At 45.3% G+C, this 19,541-nt stretch overlaps 1 protein-coding gene across 20 annotated transcripts in view; it reads right to left on the bottom strand.

Moving 5' to 3' along the window:
- LOC130367542 (uncharacterized) overlaps window positions 1–19,541 on the bottom strand; it is a 352,795-nt gene that overhangs the window by 53,130 nt on the left and 280,124 nt on the right. For all 20 annotated transcript variants that reach the window (XR_008892098.1, XM_056570003.1, XM_056570002.1 and 17 more), the window contains one exon: window positions 385–449. Coding sequence is in view for 19 of the 20 variants with exons in the window: in XM_056570003.1 (XP_056425978.1) it covers window positions 385–449 (65 nt within the window). In the remaining variant the exon portion in view is untranslated. The remainder of the gene's footprint in view (window positions 1–384; window positions 450–19,541) is intronic.

Below are 19,541 nucleotides of genomic sequence, written 5' to 3'. Positions count from 1 at the left end.
GCAGCACAGTGCCTTAGGCCAGCCCTGCAAATGGTCAACTCAGGCAAGGAAGGCTTTGCATGTACGTATGATGGGTACTAGGGGGTTTATGTCTATCCTTAGATTTGGGATGGTGTGTATGTGGGTTCCTGTAATAGGTTATATGATGTGTTAAATCTGCTCTGATTGTTTTACACAACGAGCAGTGTCATTTCTTTATAAATGGTAAAAAGGGGCGACCAGTACAGGAAAGACATAGATACAAGTGTGAGCTCGGAAGGAAGGGAAATAAAAGGGAACACATTTTCTTTGTACATTGGTGAGAGAACAATAAGATTCATTACCTTTTTACATTGCATCTCAAAAGAGGAAAAATAATAATAATAATAATAATAACCATGTTACCTCCTCTCCACAGAGTTTGCAGCTGATTTTGTCTACAGTCATATTCATAATTTCCTGACTTGTTTCTGTAAAAGTAGAAAACATTAACTAGATATTTTCCCCTAAGTTGTGCGGCTTTTATCAGTACAGTAGAACATGTATCACTACAACATCAGTAGAGATCAATCTAACATTTATATAGAGTTGCTGTGCAGAGAGCGTTCTTATGATTGTCCTAATAAGATTAGATTATTTTTGTATATACACCATCAGTTTATGAGGTATGGCAACTCGATTGGTGTTGTGACACTGAGGCGGTGAAAGGGTGTTTCAGTCTAGCTGGGATAGCAGACTCTTCCACCTGCGGAGGGAGCTTATCTAGAAGCATAGTCTGTACTTACATAGGACAGGTTTGCGCTTTCTGAGTGTTGCTGTGTAAGAGGGGGCTTGAAAGAGGAGTTTTAAAAACAGTGAATATCTGTTGGTAAATCTGTGGAGTGGGTGTGACTGCCTATAGTCCACATTTATATTTTGGGTAAGTCTTTTTCTCTTGCACATAGTGGGATAAATATTAGAGTTTAACCCCTTAAAGGGTACCTCTCATCAAATAAACTTTTGATATATTTTAGATTAATGAATGTTGAATAACTTTCCAATAGCATGTTAATGAAAAATATGCTTCTTTCTATTGTATTTTTCCCGATCAGTCCTATCAGCAAGCATTTCTGACTCATGCTGGAGTCCTAAACACTCAGAGCTGCCAGCCTGCTTTGTTCACAGCCAAACAGGCTGTGAACAAAGCAGGCTGGCAGCTCTGAGTGTTCTCCTTTGTGAACAAAGCAGACTGGCAGCTCGTAGTGGTTTAGGACTCCAGCATGAGTCTGAAATGCTTGCTGCCAGGACTGGTAGAGAGACCCCTAGTGGTCATTTCTTCAAAGTGGAAAATTAAATAGAAAGAAGCATATTTTTTTAATAACATGCAATTGTAAAGTTATTCTGCATACATTAATCTATAATATATCAAAAGTTTTTTTTTTGATGAGAGGTACTCTTTAACCCCTTAAGGACCCAGCCATTTTACACCTCAGGACCCGGCCGTTTTTTGCACATCTGACCACTGTCACTTTAAACATTAATAACTCTGGAATGCTTTTAGTTATCATTCTGATTCCGAGACTGTTTTTTCGTGACATATTCTACTTTAACATAGTGGTAAAATTTTGTGGTATCTTGCATCCTTTCTTGGTGAAAAATCCCAAAATTTTATGAAAAATTTGAAAATTTTGCATTTTTTTAACTTTGAAGCTCTCTGCTTGTAAGGAAAATGGATATTCCCAAAAAAAATTTTTTATTCACATATACAATATGTCTATTCTATGTTTGCATCATAAAATTTACGTGTTTTTACTTTTGGAAGACACCAGAGGGCTTCAAAGTTCAGCAGTAATTTTCCAATTTTTCACAAAATTTCCAAACTCACAATTTTTCAGGGACCAGTTCAGGTTTGAAGTGGATTTGAAGGGTCTTCATATTAGAAATACCCCACAAATGACCCCATTATAAAAACTGCACCCCCCAAAGTATTCAAAATGACATTCAGTCCGCGTTTTAACCCTTTAGGTGTTTCACAGGAATAACAGCATAGTGAAGGAGAAAATTCACAATCTCCATTTTTTACACTCGCATGTTCTTGTAGACCCAATTTTTGAATTTTTACAAGGGGAAAAAGGAGAAAATGTATACTTATATTTGTAGCCCAATTTCTCTCGAGTAAGCACATACCTCATATGTCTATGTAAAGTGTTCGGCGGGCGCAGTAGAGGGCTCAGAAGCGAAGGAGCGACAAGGGGATTTTGGAGAGTACGTTTTTTTTAAATGGTTTTTGGGAGGCATGTTGCATTTAGGAAGCCCCTATGGTGCCAGAACAGCAAAAATCCCCCACATGGCATACCATTTTGGAAACTAGACCCCTTGAGGTACGTAACAAGGAATAAAGTGAGCCTTAATACCCCACAGGGGTTTCACGACTTTTGCATATGTAAAAAAATAAAAATAAAATTTCACTAAAATGTGTGTTTCCCCCCAAATTTCACATTTTTGCAAGGGTTAATAGCAGAAAATACCCCCCAAAATTTGTAACCACATCTCTTCTGAGTACGGAGGTACCCCATAAGTTGACCTGTAGTGCACTACGGGCGAACTACAATGCTCAGAAGAGAAGGAGTCATATTTGGCTTTTTGAGAGCAAATTTTGCTCGGGGGGCATGTCGCATTTAGGAAGCCCATATGGTGCCAGGACAGCAAAATAACCCCCACATGGCATACCATTTTGGAAACGAGACCCCTTGAGGAACGTAACAAGGGATACAGTGAGCATTTACCCCCCACTGGTGTCTGTCATATCTTTGGAACAGTGGGCTGTACAACATTTTTAATTTGCACAGCCCACTGTTCCAAAGGTCTGTCAGACACCAGTGGGGGGTAAATCCTCACTGCACCCCTCATTACATTCCGTGAGGGGTGTAGTTTCCGAAATGGGGTCACATGTGGGGTTTTGTTTTTTTTGCGTTTGTCAAAACCGCTGTAACAATCAGCCACCCCTGTGCAAATCACCTCAAATGTACATGGCGCACTCTCCCTTCTGGGCCTTGTTGTGCGCCCCCAGAACACTTTACGCCCACATATGGGGTATTTCCGTACTCAGGAGAAATTGCGTTACAAATTTTGGGCGGATTTTTTCCTCTTTACCTCTTGTCAAAATGAAAAGTATAGGGCAACACCAGCATGTTAGTGTAAAAAGTTTATTTTTTTACACTAACATGCTGGTGTAGACCCCAACTTCACCTTTTCATAAGGGGTGAAAGGAGAAAAAGGCCCCCAAGATTTGTTAGTCAATTTCTCCCGAGTACGGCGATACCCCATATGTGACCCTAAACTGTTGCCTTGAAATACGACAGGGCTCCAAAGTGAGAGCGCCATGCGCATTTGAGGCCTGAATTAGGGATTTGCATAGGGGTGGACATAGGGGTATTCTACGCCAGTGATTCCCAAACAGGGTGCCTCAAGCTGTTGCAAAATCCCAGCATGCCTGGACAGTCAACGGCTGTCTGGCAATACTGGGAGTTGTTGTTTTGCAACAGCTGGAGGCTCCATTTTGGAAAGAGTGGCGTACCAGGCGTTTTTCATTTTTATTGGGGAGGGAGGGGGGCTGTGTAGGGGTATGTGTATATGTAGTGTTTTTTACTTTTTATTTTATTTTGTGTTAGTGTAGTGTGTTTTTAGGGTACAGTCACATGGGCGGGGGGTTACAGCGAGTTTGAGCTGCCGCGCAAAATTTACTGCATCGCAAACTTGCAGCCCGATACTCACTGTAAGCCCCCTGCCCATGTGAATGTACCCTGTACATTCACAGGGGGGGGGGACCTCCAGCTGTTGCAAAACTACTACTCCCAGCATGCCTGAGAATGTTTGGGAGTTGTGGTTTTGCAACAGCTGGAGGCACACGGGTTGGGAAACACTGAGTTAGGAAACAATGTTTCCCAACCAGTGTGCCTCCAGCTGTTGCAAAACCACAACTCCCAAACATTCTCAGGCATGCTGGGAGTAGTAGTTCGGCAACATCTTTATAGCCAGATGTTGCCGAACTACAACTCCCAGCATGCTTGGAGTTGTAGATTGCAACATCTGGAGGACTACAGTTTGCAGACCACTAATACAGTGGTTCCCAATCTGTGCCCTTCCAGATGTTGCAAAACTACAACTCCCAGTATGCCAAAACTGTCCAGGCATGCTGGGAGTTGTAGTTCTGCAACATCTGAAGGGCCAGATGTTACAGAACTACAACTCCCAGCATGCCTGGACAGTAAGGGCATGCTGAGGATGTGTAGTTTTGCAACATCTGGAAGGGCACAGTGGTCTCCAAACTGTGGACCTCCAGATGTTGCAAAACTGCAACTCCCAGCATGCCCAGACGCCAAGGGCTGTCTGGGCATGCTGGGAGTTGTAGTTTACAGGGTCCTATTACAGCAATGCACGCCGCTTTACGGCGACGTGCATTGCTGTAAAGGGCCCGACCGCGGCTGAAGATCTAATCACCTGTCGCCGCCGCCGCCGCCATCTTCATCGTCTGGATCCGGGTCTTCAGGGACGAGGTAAGTACCGGGGCCGGTCCCCAGCACTCCCCCGTCCCCCGCCGCGTCCTCCGGTCTTCCTCCCGTCCTCTCCGGACTTTCAGGGGCCGGACAGGACGGGAGGAAGTAACCGCCCTCCCCCCTGCGATTGGTCGGTTAACTAACCGACAGATCGCAGGGTATAGGAGGAGGTGGCCGGCTTGCCACCTCGCTCCTATACTCCAGCATGGTCCTGGCTGTCTGTGACAGCCGGGATCATGCGAAATTACCGGGTGGTCGGGTCCCAGAGACCCGATCAGCCTGGTATCGCCGCAGATCGCAAGGGCGATTTCCCTTGCGATTTGCGGCGATCGCCGACATGGGGGCCTACATGGCCCCCCTCGGCGTTTGCCCTGGATGCCTGCTGAAGGATTTCAGCAGGGATCCGCTTCCGATCTCTGCCCGGGGCGCGGCAGAGACCGGAAAACGCCATGACGTATGCATACGTCATGGGTCCTTAAGACCCAGGGTGTGATGACCTATGCATACGTCATGGGTCCTTAAGACCCAGGGTGTGATGACCTATGCATACGTCATGGGTCCTGAAGAGGTTAAGGACCCAGCCATTTTACACCTTAGGACCCGGCCATTTTTTGCACATCTGACCACTGTCACTTTAAACATTAATAACTCTGGAATGCTTTTAGTTATCATTCTGATTCCAAGATAATTTTTTCGTGACATATTCTACTTTATTTTAGTGGTAAATTTTCGGCGTTACTTGCATCCTTTCTTGGTGAAAAATCCCAAAATGTAATGAAAAATTAGAAAATATTGCATTTTTCTAACTTTGAATCTCTCTGCTTGTAAGGAAAATGGATATTCCCCCAAAAATTTTTTTTTAATATGTCTACTTTATGTTTGCATCATAAAATTGATGAGTTTTTACTTTTGGAAGACATCAGAGGGCTTCAAAGTTCAGCAGCAATTTTCCAATTTTTCACAAAATTTTGAAACTCACTATTTTTCAGGGACCAGTTCAGGTTTGAAGTGGATTTGAAGGGTCTTCATCTTAGAAATACCCCACAAATGACCCCATTATAAAAATTGCACCCCCCAAAGTATTCAAAATGACATTCAGTCAGCGTTTTAACCCCTTAGATGTTTCACAGGAATAGCAGCAAAGTGAAGGAGAAAATTCACAATCTTCATTTTTTACACTCGCATGAATTTTTGCAAGGGGTAAAAGGAGAAAATTTATACTTATATTTGTAGCCCAATTTCTCTCGAGTAAGCACATACCTCATATGTCTATGTAAAGTGTTCGGCGGGCGCAGTAGAGGGCTCAGAAGCGAAGGAGTGACAAGGGGATTTTGGAGAGTACGTTTTTCTGGAATGGTTTTTGGGGGGCATGTTGCATTTAGGAAGCCCCTATGGTGCCAGATCAGCAAAAAAAAAAAAACACATGGCATACCATTTTGGAAACTAGACCCCTTGAGGAAAGTAACAAGGAATAAAGTGAGCCTTAATACCCTACAGGTGTTTAACGACTTTTGCATATGTAAAAAAAAATATATATATTTTTCACTAAAGTGTGTTTCCCCCCAAATTTCACATTTTTGCAAGGGTTAATAGCAGAAAATACCCCCCAAAATGTGTAACCTAATCTCTTCTGAGTATGGAGGTACCCCATAAGTTGACCTGAAGTGCACTACGGGCGAACTACAATGCTCAGAAGAGAAGGAGTCATATTTGGCTTTTTGAGAGCAAATTTTGCTCGGGGGCATGTCACATTTAGGAAGCCCCTATGGTGCCAGGACAGCAAAAAACACTCCCCACATGGCATACCATTTTGGAAACTAGACCCCTTGAGGAACGTAACAAGGGGTACAGTGAGCATTTACCCCCCCCCCCCACTGGTGTCTGTCAGATCTTTGGAACAGTGGGCTGTACAACATTTTTAATTTGCACAACCCACTGTTCCAAAGATCTGTCAGACACCAGTAAATTCTCACTGCACCCCTCATTACATTCCGTGAGGGGTGTAGTTTCCGAAATGGGGTCACATGTGGGGTTTTGTGTTTTTTGCGTTTGTCAGAACCGCTGTAACAATCAGCCACCCCTTTGCAAATCACCTCAAATGTACATGGCGCACTCTCCCTTCTGGGCCTTGTTGTGCGCCCCCAGAGCACTTTGTGCCCACATATGGGGTATCTCCGTAGTCGGGAGAAATTGCATTACAAATTTTGGGGGGCTTTTTTCCCCTTTTACCTCTTGTCAAAATGAAAAGTATAGGGCAACACCAGCATGTTAGTGTAAAAAAATTATTTTTTTACACTAACATGCTGGTGTAGACCCCAACTTCACCTTTTCATAAGGGGTGAAAGGAGAAAAAGCCCCACAAAATTTGTTAGGCAATTTCTCCCGAGTACGGCGATACCCCATATGTGACCCTAAACTGTTGCCTTGAAATACGACAGGGCTCCAAAGTGAGAGAGCGCCATGTGCATTTGAGGCCTGAATTAGGGATTTGCATAGGGGTGGACAAAGGGGTATTCTATGCCCGTGATTCCCAAACAGGGTGCCTCCAGCTATTGCAAAACTCCCAGCATGCTTGGACAGTCAACGGCTGTCCGGCAATACTAGGAGTTGTAGTTTTGCAACATCTGGAGGACTGCAGTTTGCAGACCACTAATACAGTGGTTCCCAATCTGTGCCCTTCCAGATGTTGCAAAACTACAACTCCCAGTATGCCAAAACTGTCCAGGCATGCTGGGAGTTGTAGTTCTGCAACTTTTGAAGGGCCAGATGTTACAGAACTATAACTCCCAGCATGCCTGGACAGTAAAGACATGCTGAGGATGTGTAGTTTTGCAACATCTGGAAGGGCACAGTGGTCTCCAAACTGTGGACCTCCAGATGTTGCAAAACTGCAACTCCCAGCATGCCCAGACGCCAAGGGCTGTCTGGGCATGCTGGGAGTTGTAGTGTAAGGGGACCAGATGGAGCAGTCCAGATCGCTTTACGGCGGTCTGGACTGCTGCAAAGGTCCCGCAACGCCGCCGAAGATCCACTCACCTGTCACCACCGCCGCCGGGATTCGAGTCTTCAGGGACGAGGTAAGTACCGGGGCCGGGCCCCAGCACTCCCCCGTCCCCAGCAGCGTCCTCCGGTCTTCCTCCCATTCTCTCCGGACTTCCAGGGACCTAGCAGGACGGGAGGAAGTAACCCCCCCCCTGCGATTGGTCGGTTAGCTAACCGAGGAATCGCAGGCGATAGGAGGAGGTGGCAGGCTTGCCACCTCGCTCCTATACTTTAGCATGGTCCTGGCTGTCTGTGAAAACCGGGATCATGCAAAATTACCGGGCGGTCGGGTAGCAGAGACCCGATCAGCCCGGTAACAACGCAGATCGAAGGGGCGACGATTTGCGACGATCGCCGGCATGGGGGGCTGACATGGCCCCCCTGGGCGTTTGCCCTGGATGCCTGCTGAAGGATATCAGCAGAAATGCGTCAGGGACCGGAATACGCCAGGACGTCACAGGCGTCCTGGGTCCTTAAAGCTCAGGGTGCAAGGACGTCACAGGACGTCCTGTGTCCTTAAGGGGTTAAACACCCTTTTTCTGCTTTTTTTTTCTTTTCTCTTTTTCTCTGTTCCACCTCTAGGGGGAGGAGTTGATTGGGCACAGGTGTATAAATCTTAGCTTGGGACTCTTTATTGAGCTTGATCTTCTGAGTGTTGCTGTATAAGAGGGGGCTTGAAAGAGGAGTTTCAAAAACAGGAGTTTGAAAGCAGGAGGTTGAGATCGCTGTGAGTGTTAATTTCAGAACCCACAAGGTCTACAAAAAATTTGAAGTGTAATTTTGACTGTCTGTTTTTGCCTATACATTTGTGAAATCCCCATAACTAGATGGCCTCCATGTTGAAAAATTCAGTCTGGTGTACATCCTGCGCGATGTATGCAATCCTTGAGCAGCAGTTCGAGGGTGCATACTGCTGTGTGAGATGTGTGCGAGTTGTTCATTTGGAAGCCCAGATCCTGGATCTAGAGGAACAGTTGGCAACATTGAGACGCATTGACAACCCGGAGAGGAGTCTCCTGCTCACTGAGCAAGTACTCTCGGGAGTAGAGGTGGGGGAGGATAGTGGGACGGAGGTGAAGGACAGCCAGGCAGTTAGCTGGGTTGCAGTTAGAAAGCTGGGTAGGGGAAAAAGTGTCAGGGAGGCTAGTCCTGAACTGGCACACCCCAACAAGTTTACCCGCTTGGCAGATGAGGGGGATGCCATTACAGAGCTAGCAGAACTGCAGCAGGATACTGCCTCTGACCACCAGGGGGATGTCGAGTAAGGATGGAGGGAGGAGTGCAGGACAGGCTAGACAGGTACTAGTGGTGGGGGACTCAATTATTAGGGGGACAGACAGGGCGATCTGTCACAAAGACCGGGATCGCCGAACAGCGTGTTGTCTGCCTGGCGCTCGAGTTCGGCACATCGCGGATCGGGTTGACAGGTTGCTGGGCGGGGCTGGAGAGGACCCAGCAGTCATGGTACATATTGGCACCAATTACAAAGTAAGAGGTAGGTGGAGTGTCCTTAAAAATGATTTCAGGGACTTAGGCCGCAAGCTTAAGGCAAGGACCTCCAAGGTAGTATTTTCTGAAATACTACCAGTACCACGAGCCACACCAGAGAGGCAGCGGGAGATTAGGGAGGTAAATGAGTGGCTCAGAAGCTGGTGTAGGAAGGAAGGGTTTGGGTTCGTGAAGAACTGGGCCGACTTCACTGTCAGTTACCGGCTCTACCGTAGGGACGGGCTGCACCTCAATGGGGAGGGTGCAGCTGTGTTTGGGGAGAAGATGGCTAGAAGGGTGGAGGAGTGTTTAAACTAGGGACTTGGGGGGAGGGAACCTGCAGCAAAGAGGGGGAAGACAGTGTAGATAGAGAGGGGGGACTTAGTGATGTACCTGGGGGTGGAGCGGAGGGAGGGGTTAGAATAGTTAATAGGAATAGGCTTCATAGGAAAATAAAACTTACACCCTTGAATCCCATTAACCCCAATAACATAAAGGATGGAAATGTAAAGTGTATGTTCACAAATGCCAGAAGCCTAGCAAATAAAATGGGGGAGCTTGAGGCCTTGATACTGGAGGAACATATTGATATAGTTGGGGTCATTGAGACATGGCTGGACTCCTCGCATGACTGGGCTGTCAATCTGCAGGGGTTTACATTGTTTCACAAGGATAGAATGAACAGGAAAAGTAGTGGAGTCTGTCTGTATGTAAGAAGTGGTATGAAAGTCAGTGTGAACGATGCCATACTGTGTGATGATTCTGAGTAGGTGGAATCACTGTGGGTAGAATTACAAAAGGAGGGAAATACTGAAAAAATAATATTTGGTGTAATCTACAGACCCCCTAATATCACTGAAGAGATAGAAGTTCGGCTTTATAAACAAATAGAGAGGGCCGCCCGGGCAGGTACAGTGGTAATAATGGGAGATTTTAACTATCCAGATATAGATTGGGGCCGGGGGCTGGCTAAAACTACAAAGGGGTGTCAATTCCTAAATTTATTGCAGGATAATTTTATGGGCCAGTTTGTGGAGGACCCAACAAGAAGTGATGCCTTGTTGGATCTGATCATTTCCAACAACACAGAGCTGGTTGGTAATGTAACTGTGCGGGAAAACCTTGGTAATAGCGACCACAATATAGTTACTTTTCACTTAAAATGTAGAAAACAAAGACAGACGGGGAAGGCAAAAACATATTACTTTAAAAAGGCAAATTTCCCTGGGCTGAGGGCTGCACTACAGGACATAGACTGGGGGGAGGTGTTCTCAAATACTGATACAGAAGGTAAATGGGACATCTTTAAATCAACTCTAAATAATTATACAGCTATAATATATAAAGGGGAACAAATATAAACCATTAAAACTAAATCCTACATGGCTGACAAATGAGGTTAAAAGAGCAATAAACAACAAAAAAATAGCCTTCAAAAAATACAAATCTGATGGGTCAGCGATAACATTTAAACAGTACAAAGAGCTTAATAAAATCTGTAAAAATGCAATAAAAACAGCAAAAATTCTAAATGAGAGACAGGTGGCCAAAGAAAGCAAAACTAATCCTAAATATTTTTTTTAGATATATAAATGCAAAAAAACCAAGGACAGAGCATGTAGGACCCCTTAATAATGATAATGGGGAGGTTGTCACAGGCGATCAAGAGAAGGCGGAGCTACTGAATGGGTTCTTTAGTTCTGTATATAATAAGGAAGGAGGAACTAACATTGGACAGGCCAGTGCTGGTATCACATCATGTACAGGTCAGTGCTGGTAACACATCATGTACAGGTCAGTGCTGGTAACACATCATATAATGTACTGAACTGGCTTAATGTAGAAATGGTACAAGGTAAGTTAAGTAAAGTAAATGTAAGCAAATCTCCAGGGCCAGATGGACTACACCCAAGAGTTCTTAGAGAGGTAAGTTCAGTAATATCTGTACCCCTGTTCATGATATTTAGAGATTCTCTGGTGTCTGGTATTGTGCCAAGGGACTGGCGGAAGGTGAATGTGGTGCCAATCTTCAAAAAGGGCTCTAGGTCTTCCCCAGGAAACTATAGACCGGTAAGTTTAACGTGCATTGTGGGTAAATTGTTTGAAGGACTTATAAGGGATTACATACAGGAATACATAGGGGATAATAGTATTATAAGTGATAGCCAGCATGGGTTTACTAAGGATAGAAGTTGTCAAACCAATCTAATTTGCTTTTATGAAGATGTGAGTAGAAGCCTTGACAGAGGAATGGCTGTGGATATAGAGGGGGGCTCTGTATACAGAGGAATGGCTGTGGATATATAGAGGGGGGCTGTGTATATAGAGGGGGGCTGTGTATACAGAGGAATGGCTGTGGATATAGAGGGAAATTTATCAAAACCTGTGTAGAGGAAGAGTGGTGCAGTTGCCCATAGCAACCAATCAGATTGCTTCTTTCATTTTTAAGGAGACCTGTGAAAAAGGAAAGAAGCTCTCTGATTGGTTGCCATGGGCAACTGCACCACTCTTCCTCTACACAGGTTTTGATAAATCTCCCCCATAGTGTTTCTGGATTTTGCTAAAGCATTTGATACTGTCCCTCACAGACGTCTGACAGGTAAGTTAAGGTCTTTGGGTTTGGAAACTTTAGTTTGTAACTGGATTGAACACTGGCTCATGGATCGTACCCAGAGTGTGGTGGTCAATGATTCGTACTCTGATTGGTCCCCGGTAATTAGTGGTGTACCCCAAGGTTCAGTACTGGACCCGCAGTTGTATAATTTATTTATCAATGATATAGAGGATGGTATTAACAGCTCTGTTTCTATCTTTGCAGATGACACCAAGCTTTGTAGCACGGTACAGTCTATAGAGGATGTGTATAGGTTACAGGATGACTTGGATAGACTAAGTGTCTGGGCATCCACTTGGCAAATGAGGTTCAATGTGGATAAATGTAAAGTTATGCATCTGGGTACTAATAACCTGCATGCGTCGTATGTCTTAGGGGGGATTAAACTGCCAGAGTCACTGGTAGAGAAGGATCTGGGTGTACTTGTAGATCACAGACTACAGAATAGCATGCAATGTCAGGCTGCTGCTTCCAAAGCCAGCAGGATATTGTCATGTATAAAAAGAGGCATGGACTCGAGGGACAGGGACATAATACTCCCCCTTTATAAAGCATTGGTACGGCCTCACCTGGAATATGCTGTTCAGTTTTGGTCACCTGTCCATAAAAGGGACACTGCGGAGTTGGAAAGGGTGCAGAGACGCGCGACTAAACTAATATGGGGCATGGAACATCTTAGCTATGAGGAGCGATTAAAGGAGTTACAAATGTTTAGTCTTGAGAAGAGACGTTTAAGGGGGGATATAATAAACGTATATAAGTATATTAATGGCCCATACAAAAAATATGGAGAAAAACTGTTCCAGGTTAAACCCCCCAAAGGACGAGGGGGCACTCCCTCCGTCTGGAGAAGAAAAGGTTTAGTCTCACGGGGTGACACGCCTTCTTTACCATGAGAACTGTGAACTTATGGAACAGTCTACCTCAGGAACTGGTCACAGCAGGAAAAATTAACAGCTTTAAAACAGGGTTAGATACATTCCTGGAACAAAATAATATTAATGCTTATGAAGAAATATAAAATCCCATCCCTTCCCCAATATCGCGCCACACCCCTACCCTTCAATTCCCTGGTTGAACTTGATGGACTTATGTCTTTTTTCAACCGTACTGACTATGTAACTATGTAAGCTGGCTGTAAGGGGAAGGCACAGGTCCTTGCAGGTGGAGTGTTCTTTCTACAGTATAAGACAGACAAGTGGTCTGAGGAACACACGGCAAGACGCCGCAAACGCTGTTGTCGGGGTAATAACTCAATTATGAATAATTATTTATGGTCAACAACAATATTAAAAAGATTATGTCCTTTATGACCGATGTCAGTGATGCTGGCCGCTAGGTCCACAAGTGGGTTGCGTGTTCCCAATGTTGTTAAGTACTACTGGGCAGCTCATTTACGTCATTTAGCCGCTTGGTCTACATACCATGCTTATAGTCGATGGATGGAGTTGGAGAAGCTATGGCTGGCTCAGATCCATCCAAATGCTCTCCTTTGGAGTTTTCCCCCTCCTTCTACCTCTCTGGGTTCAATGTTCTTTTCCCCATATTTCTGGGAATATTGCTCCAGAAAGTTCAAACTTTTTTTCTTCTTTCTCTCCCCTACAATCTTTTCTCTACCATTCTGACTTCTCCTATGGCTTAACTTTGTGTATGGTTAAAAAGTGGGGTGCTAAGGGCCTTTTCTGCTGGGCAGATGGGATTGACCCTCTCTCACTCTTCTGTCCTTTGAACTGGTATCTCGCAGGGACCTCCCTCCCTCTGAAAGGATCCACTATATGCAACTTCCCCATTATATGGCCCTTGGACGGGACTGCCCCATTGAACTGATACATGAAACGCTGAGAAGAAGCCCTTCGCACCCCTATTACTCTCCATCAGTGGCGGATCATTTGGGAACGGGCCTCTAAGCCCCCTATCTGTACTGCTTTTAAGGAAACACAGTTTAAAATGCTAATGGGATGGTACCATACCTCCGAGTAGCTGAATAAATTGAACCCTGCCATTCCTCCTCAATGCTGGCGTTGTGGGGGGCGGTTGTGATCTGTATTTCACATTTTCTGGACGTGCCCCCTGATTGTAGACTTACTGGCAAATTGTGAAGCGGCTTCTTTCTGCTGTTCTGGCTGTCTAAGTTCCCCTTGACCTACCTCTTACATTTATCCTATAGGGCTCTTTCAAAGAAGCCATTTATGCTTTTCATGCATATAGTCCTTGCTGCTAAGACCCTTATAGCCAAATGTTGAAAACGGTCCCTCCCACCCTCTAAGGATGATCTAGTGGCTCGCATTAGGGATCGACCGATTATCGGTATGGCCGATATTATCGGCCGATAATCACGATTTTGGGCATTATCGGTATCGGCAATTACCTTGCCGATAAGCCGATAATGCCCCGCCCCCGCACCGTGACCGCCGCACCCCCGACCCACCGCACCGCGTCGCACCCCCCACCGTGATGCTGGGCGGTATACCGGTATGGATTTTTGCATATAACGCTATACCGGTCGGGCCCCTCCCCCACCCTCCGAGTCAATAAAAAAATTAAACTTACCCGTAATGGGTGTGGTCCGGGCCATCCATCGTTCCTGTAGTGTCCGGGGGCGTTCCGGGTGAACCGGTCCGGGCTGTCCTTCTCCGGCGGTCATCTTCTCCACTCCGGGCAGGCTCCGGCCTAGGACACTGCATAGACGCCGCTACGCCGTGACGTCAGGTGCGTCGCTGCTCACGGGCGTCACTGCGCAGCGGCGTCTATGCAGCGTACTAGGCCGGAGCCTGCCCGGAGTGGAGAAGATGACCGCCGGAGAAGAAGGACAGCACGGACCGGTTCACCCTTCACCCGGAACGCCCCCGGACACTACAGGAACGATGGATGGCCCGGACCACCCTGACAGGTTGGGGGAGAGAAGCGGGTGGTGGCGGCGGCGGCCTATGGCCCCGCAAAAGCCACTGCAGTGCATTGATTTAAAGCGCCTGCTTTAAATCAATGATCTGCAGCAGTGTTGCGGGGGGTTAAATAGCCGATAACTTATACCGGAATATCGGTATCGGCCCTAACCTACACCGATTATCGGTTTTGGTATCGGCCCTAAAAAAACGATATCGGTCGATCCCTAGCTCGCAAAGGTGAGATTTGCACTCTTGAATCTGTTACAGCCTCCCTGAATAACTCCATGCCCCTGTTTGCCATCGGATCGTTTTACCAATCAGCAACCCCTGTGAACCTAAATTTGTTTCTTGCTCTAACCTTCTCTCTTTCTACCTCTCTTATTTTTTGTGTCCTGTCCATTGTCCTTTAGTGTTTGTCTAATCCTATGTTCTCAGTTGTTTGTTGTCTATCTTTGTGGCCCTTCCCTCCCCCCTCATCTATTCTTTTTTTTTTTGTCCCAACCTTCCTGTGCCATGTATTAATGGATGTTTCACCCCTGGTCTCTGGACATAGTAGGCCGATGGCCCTGAGTGCGGCTTATGCTTTGATGGGGTGTTTATGCTTTTATTGGAATATAGAGTGCTCTCTGCTGACACCTCTGTCCATGTCAGGTAACTTCCAGAGCAGGAGAGGTTTGCTATGGGGATTTGCTCCTGCTCTGGACAGTTCCTGACATGGACAGAGGTGTCAGCAGAGGTGTTATATTTTCTGCTCGTACGACAACTAGTCATGCCGCACCAAATAAATCATTCATTCACATCTTCAATATGTCTACTTTATATTCCCATGATTTGGTAAACATTTTACTTTGGGGTGCATCCTTTTAGTTTAGGATATCTTGTTGGCATCATATAAAATTACAGGGACCTTGGGGTGCAAAAATATTTTTGAAAGACAAGTTGACACTTTCATTGGTACCATTCTGGGGTACATGTGACACTCTGATCGTTTTTTATTTAAATTTTTATGAGGTGGTATACATAAAAAAAATCTACTGTATTTATCGGCGTATAACACGCACCCCCATTTTAACAGGGAAATTTAAATAAAAAAATAAAATGTAAAATAAATGACTTGGACTAAATGCCACATCATCCCCCCAACTTTGTTTTCTTCTGCACCTCAGTTTGGTCCTGTCACCTCCAGTGCCACATCATTCCTTCCCTTTTATCAGTCCCTGTGCCACGTTTACCCCTCTCATCACCACCCCCCGTCTCATCACCCCCCCATGTCTCATCCTTTCCCCCTGTCATAGACCACAACTAGCTAAACAGACATTAAGCATTTAGTGCCTCCCCCCACAATCATTTCCCACTGTCTCATCATCCCCCCACCCTGTCTCATCATTCCCCCCTCATCATTTCCCCACCCTGTCCCATCATGTCCCCCATCACCCCCCCTTATCCTTTCCCCCGTCTCATCATGTCTCCCATCATTATCCCCCCACCCTGTCTCATCATGTCCCCCCATCATTCCCCCCTCATCATCCCCCACCCTGTCTCATCATGCCCCCCCCTCATCATTTCCCCCTGTCTCATCATGTCCCCATCATTCCCCCCCCACATCATTCCCCCTGTCTCATCCCCCCATCATTCCCCCCCACCCCCCCTGTCATCATTTCCGGTCTCATCATCCCCCCAGTGGTCTTCAACCTGCAGACCTCTGCGCAGACAGGTAAGAAAAATAAACAAAACTATAAAAAGCAGGAAAGGGGGAATGATGAGGGAGGGGGAGGGAGGTAGGGAAAATGAAAAGTGAAACTCACTTGTCTACAGCCCTATACACAGGTACTGGTGGATAGTGCGGGAGACGCTGATTAAAAGGTAGCGCAGATCCGGACAAGGTAGGGCTCATTTTAATCAGCCTCTCCCGCACTATCCACCACACCAGTACCTGTGGATAGTGCGCGAGAAAACAAGTGACAGAGCGGGGAGGAGACGCCGCTGGTCACTGATTTAAAGTGGCCACGGCCGTGCTGTTAATACTTAACAAGCAGACGCTGCTGCGGACGCTTTAAATCAGTGACCAGAAGATTTATCGGCGTATAACACGCAGGCAGACTTTTGCCTTAAATTTAAGTTTTAAAAGTGCGTGTTATATGCCGATAAATACGGTATTCTGCGGTTGTTTTAAATTTTTTTTATTGTTAACGTTGCACTGTAGAGTGATAAGATTCCGGTGATACCAAATTTATATACTTTTTTTTTTTAGTTTATTTTAGTTCATTTATGGCATAATTATTATTATTTTTTTAAATCATGTTTGTAAGTTGCCGTATTCTGTGAGCTTTAACTTTTTTATTTTTTCACTGATGCAATTGTGTGAGGACTCTTTTTTTGTGGGACATGTTGATATTTTATACACATATATAATTTTATTTATTTTTATATATTTTTTTCACATTTCTTTTCTATCGTTTTTAATTTTTCACTTTTTTCCACACTTTTTTTTTTTTTTTTTTACTATTATACACATAATTCAATTGAGTACACATCTGTACTCCATTGAATTATGCCTATGCCTGCCAGTTCTGACAGGCATAGGATAGATCAGTCTCTACCTTAGATAGATGGCTAGATACAAATAGAACACAATAAAAAACATATCCAGGGGTGCACCTAGAGCATTTGGCACCCGGGGTGGACCCTTTGTTTGGCACCCCTTCACCCCCCCCCCCCCTTAATTACACCCCCTCCCTTCTTCCCCTCTAAATATAGCCCCCCCTTAATTACACCCCCTCCTTCTTCCCCCTTAATTACACCCCCTCCTTCCCCCCAGGGGTGGACTGACAACACTTGGGGCCCCCGAGTCAATCTTCTGCCACGCCCCTATTGCACCCAAATCCCACACACAATAAACTAAAATTTATATTTGTAAGAAACACTTTAACGTGGGTAAATTTCCATGACCAATAATACTGGTATACAAGGAGTAAATATATAACACCACACAATAACTGGATAACCACTATACGTAGACCAGTATACTATACAGGATCTGTATACAATATAAGTGATTATATACAGGACCATATGGCGGTAGATATCAGCTGTACACAGTATGTGTATACCACATAAGTGATTATATATAGGACCATATGGTGGTAGATATCAGCTGCACACAGGATGTGTATACCATATAAGTGATTATATACAGGACCATATGGCGGTAGATATCAGCTGTACACAGGATGCGTATACCATATCAGTGATTACAGTTACATTTTGGGACTCACAATTACGTCTTTTCTGATTAGCGGCGTCCTCTTTCCTTTTCTTCTCCGTCCGGATAAGACCGCCATGTGGATCTCTTAACATCTGCAGGAAAAACATGTCAGACTCTACATTTTTCAGTGCCCTCCCCTCCTCTACACAATCTTTCCATCTATAGGCCCACAAACTGTAATAATGCCCTCCTTGTGTCCTGCACAGTAAAAGGGCAGGTAGGTAGGTAGCCAGGTAAATAGGTAACTAGGTAGGTAGATCAGGAAGCCAGGTATGTAGGTAGGTGACAAGCCAGGTAGGTAGGGGGCTAGCTAGGTAGTTAGGCAGCAAGGTATGTACATAGGTAGCTGGGTATGTAGGTAGTTAGATAGCCTGGTATGTAGGTAAGTAGTTAGGCATCCAGGTATAAAGTTAGGTAGCCCCCCCCCACCTTCCCTGTAGATATAGGCAGCAGAGTTAACCCCCCTTCCCCATAGGTATAGGCAGCAGGTAAACCCCCTTCCCAATAGGTATAGGAACAGAGTTAATCCCCCTTTCTCCTTAAGTATAGGCAGCTGAGTCCCCCCCCCACCCCCTTTCCCCATAGGTATATGCAAAGTAACACCCTCCCTCTTTTCCATAGTTATATGCAGTTACATCCCCTGCCCTTTTCCCATAGGTATATGCAGTTACACCCTCCCCCCTATTTCACATAGGTATATGCAGAGTTACACCCCCCCCCCCCTCTTCCCCATAGGTATATGCAGAGGGGAAAAAAATGATGGTCACCTGATGTCCCACGCAGCAATCTCCTCAGCAGCAGGGGCCCACGTCATCGACACCTGTGCTGCATGAGGTGGAGGTCACTTCTCCTCTGTGTAAGCTGCAGATGCGGCTCACACAGAGGGGACGTCTTCTCCTGTATGTGCGTGTATCGTACATACCGGAGAAGGCAGTGCTGTCTGCTGGGGATCTGGGATGAGTGTCTTATGTTTGGCTCTGGTACACATGATTTTCTCAAACTTTCTATGACCTGGTGAATTTTTTTTTTTAATTGAATCATTTGATTCATGATGGAAGCCTCATATCAGATTTAATCGGTCCAAATAGTCCGACACTGTGTGTGAACCGTGAGTAGAAAAGGTTGTAGGAATTGTACGTGTTTTGACTGGCAAGGGTCTGTCCACCAGGACATGCTGGTATGTGTAGTTAGTGGCCCAAGAGCCCAGGCTGTTAATTATCCTGCAACCATAAAGGGGTACTCCGGTGGAAACTTTCTTTTTTTTTTTTTAAATCAACTGGTGCCAGAAAGTTAAACAGATTTGTAAATTACTTCCAGTAATTATTAGCTGCTGAATATTACAGAGGAATTTATTTTCTTTTTGGAACACAGTGCTCTCTGCTGACATCACGAGCACAGTTCTCTCTGCTGACATCTCTGTCCATTTTAGGAACTGTCCAGAGCAGCATATGTTTGCTATGGGGATTTTCTCCTACTCTGGACAGTTCCTAAAATGGACGTGTCAGCAGAGAGCTCTGTGTTCAAAAAAGAAAAGAAATTTCTTCTGTACTATTCAGCAGCTAATAATTACTGGAAGGATTAAGATTTTTTTAATAGAAGTAATTTACAAATCTGTTTAACTTTCTGGCACCAGTTGATTTAACCCCTTAAAGGGGTAGTCCAGTGGTGAAAAACTTATCCCCTATCCTAAGGATAGGGGATAAGTTTGAGATCGCGGGGGGTCCGACCGCTGG

The sequence above is a fragment of the Hyla sarda genome, chromosome 4 (genome assembly GCF_029499605.1).
Source record: "Hyla sarda isolate aHylSar1 chromosome 4, aHylSar1.hap1, whole genome shotgun sequence".
In the NCBI taxonomy this organism is placed as follows: Eukaryota; Metazoa; Chordata; class Amphibia; order Anura; family Hylidae; genus Hyla; species Hyla sarda.
This window is presented reverse-complemented; position numbering and strand designations above follow the sequence as displayed.